The sequence below is a fragment of the Engraulis encrasicolus genome, chromosome 5, assembly GCF_034702125.1.
Source record: "Engraulis encrasicolus isolate BLACKSEA-1 chromosome 5, IST_EnEncr_1.0, whole genome shotgun sequence".
In the NCBI taxonomy this organism is placed as follows: domain Eukaryota; kingdom Metazoa; phylum Chordata; class Actinopteri; order Clupeiformes; family Engraulidae; genus Engraulis; species Engraulis encrasicolus.
This window is the reverse complement of record NC_085861.1, coordinates 51,440,826-51,450,932: the sequence shown is the minus strand read 5'-3', so window position 1 is coordinate 51,450,932 and position 10,107 is coordinate 51,440,826. Positions and strand designations below refer to the sequence as shown.

Here is a 10,107-nt window from a genome sequence, read left to right as displayed (position 1 = left end):
TGTTACCTTGAATTAAGTATGCCCTTGTAAGAAATAGCCTAGCTGGCATCCCCAGTCATATAGTTTTATTGCATGCATGTTCAGCACATCTATTATCCAAAGGATAATGAAATGTAATAATAGTAACCTTGTAAAACATTAAACTATTTACATTTTACAGGCCCTATACATTACACGTGCATTGTGCCTATGCCAGAATCCTGTGGTTTTGTTTTGTAGTATAGGCCTACACCTGTTGAAAGGTCACTCTGAGGAGACAGTAGGGGGCAATGTGCCCTCGGTAGGTCTGGCCATATATCTTATCAGATGTTCAGTGCAGTGCAGATTATAAATTGCTGGAGATTTCCAACAGCACAACATTCATACCCACCTTCTAGAACGCACCTGTTCTCGTCAAGATGAGGCTGGCCTTCGCACTGGTCCTCTGCGCTCTCCTTTATGTGGAATGCAGGCATTTAGGCGATAAAAGTAAAAAGGGTTTTAACAAACTGCTGCTCATTTCTTTCGATGGCTTCAGGTGGGATTACGATCAGGACGTGGACACCCCTAATTTTGACCAGTTGGTCGTGGACGGGGTGAAGGCAAAGTACATCAGCCCACCGATGATCACTATGACGTCCCCATCACACTTCACCACCATCACAGGTACGCTGCTCATTTGCCATTCATCAGTGTTTTCAGCTTCTGATACTATACTTGGCCTACCATCTACGGCCATGAGTCATGACTAAAGTGTCCTTTTTGCAAGGCACCGAACCCCATATTGCTCCAGGCAGGGAATGTAACCAGTACCCTGCAATATAAATGTAGGCCTAAGTCACTTTACATAACAGCTGAAGGTAATGTAATAAAATGATATGTAATAAACAGGAAAACGCTGAATACCATCAATGGTTCACAGCCATACCACTGAAGACAAATGTTGAAGCTGAGTGCTTATACTGTAAAGCAGATCATTTTACAGATTTCAACACACAGGAATAATAGCTATAGGTAAACATTTAGGCCAGTTCAAGAAATGCAACAATGTTACATGAAATTCTAAACAGTCCGCTGAATATTTAATATCTGTGGGAGGCTTCAGAGTGAAAACTATAAGCTACATGTTCATCAGTTACCTCCACATATCAGCCATTCACGAAAACAACCTAAATTCAAAGGTTACAATCTTGCTGCACTGTTTCTATATTATCCCCATGTTTTTACCTGGAGGTTTAACATTGTATCCATTATTTCCCCCTGCGTGGGATTGTAACTTTTTTGAAGCCAGGTTACTAACATTCTAAAGGGCAACATGTCATCTGACTGTACCAGTACGGATCGTCAATCAGACAATCCCAGCTTCAGAAATAATTTTAGAAAACAGTTTGAAGTTAACTATCATTACCTCTTCGGATTGAAGGTAATTAACCTGTCTACCCATCTACCCATCTGATCGTTTATGCATTTTAGAGTCAGATGTTTAAAAAAATCCTACAAAATTAGCATCAAACATGTCCATCTTTCAAGGTAAAAAAAAAAAAAAAACGTGTTAAGTACTGACGTACTGATATACCAGGTGGACTCTACCTCTATTTCAAGGTTCGTTACGTAACTAAACAACAGAAATGGTGGGTTCAAGGCCAACATGATTATGGTCATATCCTCCTCATTACGCCTCCATACCACCAGTATAGGAAATCTGCTGGGTCACCATTGAGATAAGAGTGTTCTTTTAAAGTTGTCATTATCTTAATCGATTAGAGTCTATCAACGATAAGATTAAGACTAGTCAGACTTATGGACTCGAGTTCAGGTGTTGCTTTGATGCATATCCAAACAATGTTCTATGACAAGAAATGACAACATTTCCATCACGTTATTGGCATATTACCAAACCAGCCATTACCCAACAATTAAAAAAATATATTATTATCATTATTATTGTTATTGTTATTATCATTGCTTTTATTTAACCAGAACTACTTTGTAACTGTGCTGGTACAGGTGAATAATGGCCAGTTTGTCAGACAATCAGAAAACAATATTTCTCCTCACCAGTTGATAGCATATGAATAATGATATTCCATCTACTGTACATGTGTAATTTTCTGCATGTAGGAAGATGGATTGAGGACCATGGGGTGGTCCATAACATGCTGTTCAACTCCACGACGCTGTTGAAGATCACTCACAAAAAGACCATGAAGCGATCAGAGTGGTGGGACAACGGAGCCCTACCCCTCTGGATCACGGCACAGAATCAGGTGAGGACACTTAAGAGATAAGAGATGAAGCCCATCGCCCAGAGTTTGTTTATCACTGATTCTTGAGAATGTTGCTAAAACAGGTTTTAATTTAGTAAGTAGTTCAAATCCAAAATATAGAAGTATATTATCTCAGACAAAGGTATTGGCTGTGCAGCAATGTAATAGAACAACCTCCCAGTATTTTGCATTGTCCATAAAATAGGCTCTTGCTGTGTTTTAATCAACACCATCAGACAAAAATAAAAAATGTTTTTTGTATTGACACGTTGAGTGCCAGCCTTTGTTTGAATTATATCCCTTGAATACCAGCCATTGTTCTCTTTTTGGACAGCCACAGAATATTTTGTGTTAGACAGAGCTTGTTGTAAAAGAATCTCTGTTTTCAATAGGTGAAAAACGTATGCCTCCTTCCCCATGTTAGTTAGTAGTAGTTAGTTTTTCCCCCTTGAAACAGAGATAAAGCGCTGGGAGCCAGGACATTTAATGACTGCCTTTATAGCACAGGTGGCATCCTATGACAGTTCCACACTGGAGTTCACTGAGGTCCTGAGGGTAGGCCAAGCTTTTGCACCGTCAGACACAAAACCTGATGGTGACACAGGGCCGTCGTTAGGCCTATTTTAGGGGGGCTTTAGCCCCCCCTACATTAGTATTAGCCCCCCTTTTTTACATTTTTCCAAAAATAAATGCAGTAAAGCACTGAATACGAACCACCAAGAAGGCAAGTTAATCTGAATACAAGTTCCTGTTTGCTTATTTATTGTTTAATGCCACTTATATCCTACTGCACAGCAATAAAAGCAGGGTGCACAACAACATGTTATGTGTGTGGGGGGGGGGACAGGTAGAGGATTGTGCTTTGAGACTAACACCTCGACAAAAGTGTAATTACTTACTTGTAGTACCAATTTTCACTCACAATACTCGTGTAATAAATCAATTTTAACATTGTCTTGAAATTATAGTTGAGCTTTAATATTTGTCTTAACAGTTTGAAAACACACATGAACTGATTAAAAAAGCTACTAATGGAGTAAAAATGACCTAATATCTGCCGGGGATGCATAGTTTTCCAAGTAAGGAACCTGTTTGAGGGTGGTTGACGTTTAAGGGCGTAACGCAAAAAAAAAAAATGTTTTTCAAATTCCTGAAAAAAATGATGGATAAAAATTGGAAAAAAATAGAAAAAAATAAAGCACTTAGTGGTCTGTGGAATTTCACCTTATTTTTGCCATTTTTGGGAAAATGTGTCCTGCATCAACACATAGCATAGGCATGTCACACCGCAGGAAAATGGAGTCACACCACAGGGAATTCACTGCATTATGGCCATTTTAATCCTTTTGTATACATGACTGACATCTGAGCTCATGCTAACTTGATAATGATATTGTGTTTAATCTTAATATGTGTTTTCATTAATAATAATAAAAAAATCCTCCTATAAGAGCAGTCACACCACAGGACACCATAAAATGAACCTAAGCATTGCGTGACAGAAAGATTGCAATATGAAGACATATTAAGAGGTTAAGAGTCACCTTAAACTTCCACAGCACTCTCCAATAACTGAGTTACTGACTGGTTAGGAGCCAGTCTTTAAGACCCTTGTAGTTGGCCTTGCAGCTGCCCATTCACAAACATTGACATACATGTCACCCCACAGGACGCAATTTGTGTTACGAAATTGAACTTGTAGTTAATATTACTGTCTTGAGTTTTTTCCACATTCACATATCTTAATCTAAAGTTAAGATTTATGCAATCATGCCAAATGCTTCATACATTATTCAAAATGTTGTTGGTTAATTTATATATATATTATTATATATTGTTTCATTAATGTTACAGTCACACCGCAGGAAATTTGACATATAAACCTTTACATAAATTTTAACAAAAATGTTTCTTCTCATCTAAGACTAATATGAAACATAATGTACCACATCTTCTTTCATTGACATTTGTTTTTTAAAGGAAAATAACAGTTTTGTAGGTTTTTAACCAATGTTACGAAAAAACAAGGCGTCACGTCTCCCACCCTTGAATGAATCGCTTCCTGACCACTGCTTCTCCTGGAGACTCTTTATAGTTCCTAGTCCTTGTGTAAATTATGCTCTCAGCATTTTTATCTTATCATTTTATTTTCTGTACATAATATTAATCAGTTGAAACATTTTGAAATGTTTTGTTTAGCTTACATATAAGGAATGTTCATTGAAATGTGAATAAAAAAAAAAACACTGTAACTAGTGTTAAAACATCTGTATGGTGCTCTTAAAATAATTGTTCAAGAAGACGCTTTTGCACACCTCTGTAGGTGGGCAGGTGTGTAGGATATTATCCCAGTGGGATTGTCATTCAAGTGTAAAGAAATCCTGCACACTGTCCATTCCACCACCAAACTTAAATACAACATGAAGAAGGTCAGATGACCGAAACAATGTATTAAAGTTTGTTGGTGGAATGGACAGTGTGCGGGATTTCTTTGCTCTTAAAATAATGAATTCATAGACAAAACCTTAGCAGGTGAGCTGAAAATGTTTTGGCGCGCGCTGCACGCGCACATTTTCTTCCTCTGGGGCTAAGTCCCACCTGTCTCTCAAACCTAGTGACGGGCCTGTGGTGACATGATGACAGAGGTGACAAAAACCTGAGCCAGACCTTTTGGGGTATGAAACTGGTGCTCAGACGTTTACTCTTTCAAAGAGCCTGACTCATTGGTGTGACAGAGTGTACCCGGGTGGTTGACGTGACGCCTTGTTTTTTCGTAACATTGGTTAAAAACCTACAAAACTGTTATTTTTCCTTCAAAAAACAAATGTCAATGAAAGACGATGTGGTACATTATGTTTCATATTAGTCTTAGATGAGAAGAAACATTTATGTTAAGATTTATGTAAGGTTTATATGTCAAATATCCTGTGGTGTGACTGTAACATTAATGAAACCTGGAATATTATATATAATAATATATAATAATATATAATATATATAACAACATTTTGAATACTGTATGAAGCATTTGGCATGATTGCATGAATATTAACTTCATATTAAGATATGTGAATGTGAAAAAAACTCAAGAGAGCAATATTAACTACAAGTTCAATTTCCTAACACAAATTGAGTCCTGTGGGGTGACATGTATGTCAATGTTTGTGAATGGGCAGCTGCAAGGCCAACTACAAGGGTCTTAAAGACTGGCTCTAACCAGTCAGTACCTCAGTTATTTGAGAGTGCTGTGGAAGTTTAAGGTGACTATTAACTATGTCTTTATATTGCAATGTTTCTGCCACCCAATGCAATGGTTCATTTTATGGTGTCCTGTGGTGTGACTGCCTTTATAGAAGGAAAAAAGGTTTTTATAAATGAAAACACGTATTAAGATTAAACACAATATCATTATCAAGTTAGCATGAGCTCAGATGTCAGTCATGTATACAAGAGGATTAAAATGGCCATAATGCAGTGAATTTCCTGTGGTGTGACTTCATTTTCCTGCGGTGTGACATGCCTATGCAATGTGTTGATGAAATGGCAAAAATAAGGCGAAATTCCACGGACCACTAAGTGCTTTATTTTTTTCTATTTTTTCCCAATTTTTTCCATCATTTTTTTCAGGAATTGGATAAACTTTTTTTTTTGCATAACGCCCTTAAACGTCAACCACCCACCCGCAACCCTAGTAATGGTCACTTCATCACAGACTACAGCCAGCATAGAATGCATAGTACGTATACTGTGTAAATAAATACACAAACTCAGTGATAAATAAATAAATAGCATTTTGACACATGGAAAAATTGAATGACCATGGTCAAGATTTGATATCTTCTGAAGATATACAGTACGTAGGTCAATACTATACATGGCACAGTGCCATATAGGCCTCAAAGAGGCACACAAAAATGCCTTTCATAGTCCAAAACGTTGCTTTTATTGTGAAAAGGGTAAAATAAAAAATGACTTGTAAATTCAAGGTGGCCATCACGGCATATTTCAATTTACTGTACAAAATATAGCATGATAAGAATGGAATTGTATGAACAAGTGTTGAAAAAACTAACATGTATGGTATATACTAACAAAAACATCATTGTGTTTATTATTCATAAAGGGGCTGAAGACGGCATCGTTTTACTATCCTGGAGGGGGCGTGAACTACAGTGGGCAAGCGGTGAACCGAGCTCTGACCGAGTCTTACGGTATGCCTGATGACAACGAGACAGAGTGGCAACAGAATATTGACAAGGTCATGGACTGGTACACCAAGGAGGACTTTGATTTTGTGACTCTGTATTTTGGTGAACCTGATAACGTGGGCCACAACAAGGGTCCCGAGACTCCCGAACGAAAGAAGATTATCGAGATGATTGATCGCATACTCAAGTACCTCAGAGATGCCATCGTGCGGAATAAACTAACAGACAGTCTCAATGTTATCATCACATCTGACCACGGCATGACCACCATCCAAAAGAACAAGTTCCATGGCGTTGAAGAGATTGTTTTATCCAACTACATTAATTTCCTGAAGTCAGTGCATTTCGAGCTGCTTGATTATGGCGGTTTCGCGATGATCAGACCCAGGGAAGGCCAGAAGGAAATACTCTACAACCAGCTGAAGGATGCTCATCCGAATCTGACTGTGTACAGGAAAGAAGACGTTCCTGAAAACTTCCACATAGCCAAAAATAGCCGGATCCAAGATCTCATTCTTGTGGGAGACTTGGGTTACAACTTGAATTCAGTGAGTAGGCTTTACTTGTGTTGATAATAAACAGACATGGAGATGGAAGTTGCTTTTAACACATTGTCACACATGAATAAAAACTCACAGCAATGTAGGCCTTCTGTACACCAATGTGGATGTTGGCACAACAATATTAGGTGGGACATCGCTATATGCTTTTTAAAAAAGATGCCAAAGATAATAGAGACAAATCTACAGTGATATCCCATATTTTTTCTTTGAATTTAAGAGCAAAACATTTCACACATTGTGCTGTGTGGAAGCTATGATAAGTAACATGTATGGGCTTTATAGGAGGTGATGGTTCACATAGTAGGCCAGTGGTTCCCAAACATTTTCTGCTGGGACTCCCTTTTCACCTAAGAATAATTTACCGACCCCTTCCCATCCATATCCCAAAAGTAAAACATTATTTGTCCGTTAATATTGCTGAATTCTATAAGTGATTACTGTTACTACTGAAACAAATTTACGGAGTCATGTTAACTATGGACCTATGTTTTCCCCTGTTTGTATATATAAAAAAATCCATTCTGTCTGTGGCCCCCTTGCTGTATCTGCGCCACCCTCATGGATTACCGAGCTCCAGTTTGGGGACCACTGGCTAAATTGACAAGATGCTACAGTGCAGTTATATTTTATTAATGTGTGGTATCTTTGTTGTCCACAGAGAGCCGTCATTTATGTGAATAAAGGAGACCACGGGTTCCACAATGACGAGATGGACATGAAGATGATCTTCCGTGCGTTTGGGCCAGATTTCAAGAAAGGCTACCTGGCCGAACCGTTCGACAGCGTCAACATCTATGCCCTCATGTGCAAGTTAATGGGAGTGGTGCCCGCCCCACACAACGGCTCTCTGGCTCACACCGAGGGGATGCTCGTGGACAACTTTGATGACCTACACCCAGTACCAACACCAGTACCACCACCAGTACCAACAACAGCACCAGGTATGTACACAAGAGACACAGTGTGGCCACAAGAAGTCCCCATCATCATCACCCCATAAATGGTCACACACACCCACACTATTATCTTGTTGCACCGCCTGTAGCTTTGATGACGCCACACATTTCGTGTTGTATTATTTCAATATACTTCTGCAGTGTCTGGATTTATTTCCTTCCTGTATTTTCACCAAGGTCTTGTATTGATGATGATGATGGTAGAATCTGAATGCCGTGTAAAGCCTTCTCCACCATATCCCAATCCTTGTGTAATGCTCCTGAACCATGCTTTCAAAATTTGAGCCCAATGAGTCTTGACTATGTCATCTTGGAGAATGTCCATGCCATCAGGAAAGAAAAATAAAACAGTATAATTATTTGTTCATGAACTATATTCGGGTAGTCAGCTGTGCCCGTTCTTTGAGCACATACTGTACGTAGCTGAACCTGGACTTGGCACCAAACGTTTCGGTGATAGCTGATGCCCAAGGTTTAATCCTTCTCAAATAGATTTAACACATTTTATATGACCACGAGATGTGTCTTTTGACATGGTTGTTTAGTTGAATTATTTAATAAGAAAGTTATTGCATCAGAGTGGCTCCGGGACCACATACATAAAGGATTGGCCACCACTGAGTTCAAACCTCAACCTCATTGAGAATCTTTGGCATGTGATGGAGAGGGCTTTGCACAGTGTTCAAACTCTACCATCATCAATATAACATCTTGTTGAAAATGTAATCCAGACATTGCAGAAGTTTATTGAAATAATTCAACACCAAATCTGTGCCGTAATTATAGCTAAATGTGGCTATAGCTAAATATTAGTGTGTGTGTTTGTGTGACACTTGGCCAAGCTGTGTAGCCTGTAAATACTAAGTCAAGAAGTCTATGTACAAAGTATGACATAAAATGACTATACCATGAAAGGACGTAATGGAAATATTCAGCAAAGGTATGCAAGTGTATCATAAATAAGCCGATTCATTGATGATATTTTTTTGTCTTTCAGGTGGACATGGTGAAAGGAATCAGATGTCATTTCTGCTACTAGCTGTGTTGATGTTTATAGCATCCTGTTTCACATAAAGTGGACAAGAGGCAGGTGTGGTGTAATAGTTAAGGAGTTGAACTTTAGATCATGGGGTTGTCGGTTCAATCCCCATCCATATCAATTCCTTCTTCACTCTATGGCTCAAGTGACCTTGGTCAAGGCACCTTACCCCAGACTGCTCCAGGGACTGTAACCAATACCCTGTAATATCTGTAAATTGCTTTGGATAAAAGTGTCAGTTAAGTGTAATGTAATGTAATTAAAAAAAGAAAGTGAAATGCTCAGAACAAGCTGAGCCTTCTGTGATGGGCAACAAGGACCTTTATTTTTAATGTATTTTATCATCTCTGCTTGCCACACAATATGTAATGTCTAATGTAAATATCTAAATGTAAGTATTTGTTCAAATGCAATATTAAGTTTGGGAGAGAATTAGTGTGTGAAATCACTGTTTTGCCTTGAATGTATTAATTGAAACACACATACATAATAAAATGTTGCAACATTGAAGACAATGAAAATCCTTGTGAACACTAACATGTAGGAAAAGTGTGGATATTGATAGAGCAACAAGTCTTTTTATGTTTCCGTCCAGTGATATGATTGCTTTACAGTAAGGTATCTTTTCATGATACTGATCGAATTGAATGAGTGATAATAAAGAAAGAAGAATGGGCAAAATGGGGGAAAACATGCCTGCACACCTCTGTGTGTGCGAGTGAAACTTTAAAGTAATACTAAATAAATACGCTTAAGGAATAATATTTCAGAAGATCTGAAAATGTGCTTGTGGTAATCCAGAAGAGATTAAAAGTGTTTAGAAGGATTGCTCAGCATCCAAATGAGGGAAATGTATTCAATCTAGACTTGATGTGCCATCATATCCTTCCACCGGTACTCAGTAAACTGAGGATGAGAAGCACTGCAACTAAATCTCTGATCATACGATTCACACTCCCAATGTATGCACACACATGCATGTGCAGTTGCGCAAAATATTCAGTCTTTTTTACACTCCACTAAGTGGCTTGCTGATGCGTGAATTCATTTCACAGCTGATTATTTTTTTTCATGAATTGGCTTGCAAGTACATAC

The 10,107-nt window shown here is 38.4% G+C and overlaps 1 protein-coding gene across 1 annotated transcript; it reads left to right on the top strand.

The window, feature by feature from the left end:
• The first annotated feature begins 398 nt into the window (after positions 1-398).
• On the top strand, positions 399-9,486 carry zgc:153896 (uncharacterized protein LOC569930 homolog). Its single transcript, XM_063199950.1, has 5 exons — positions 399-645; positions 2,101-2,246; positions 6,370-7,002; positions 7,676-7,958; positions 8,971-9,486. Exons 1-5 carry the CDS (start codon positions 399-401, stop codon positions 9,045-9,047), a joined length of 1,386 nt encoding a protein of 461 aa, XP_063056020.1. The 3' UTR covers positions 9,048-9,486.
• The last annotated feature ends 621 nt before the right edge of the window (positions 9,487-10,107 follow it).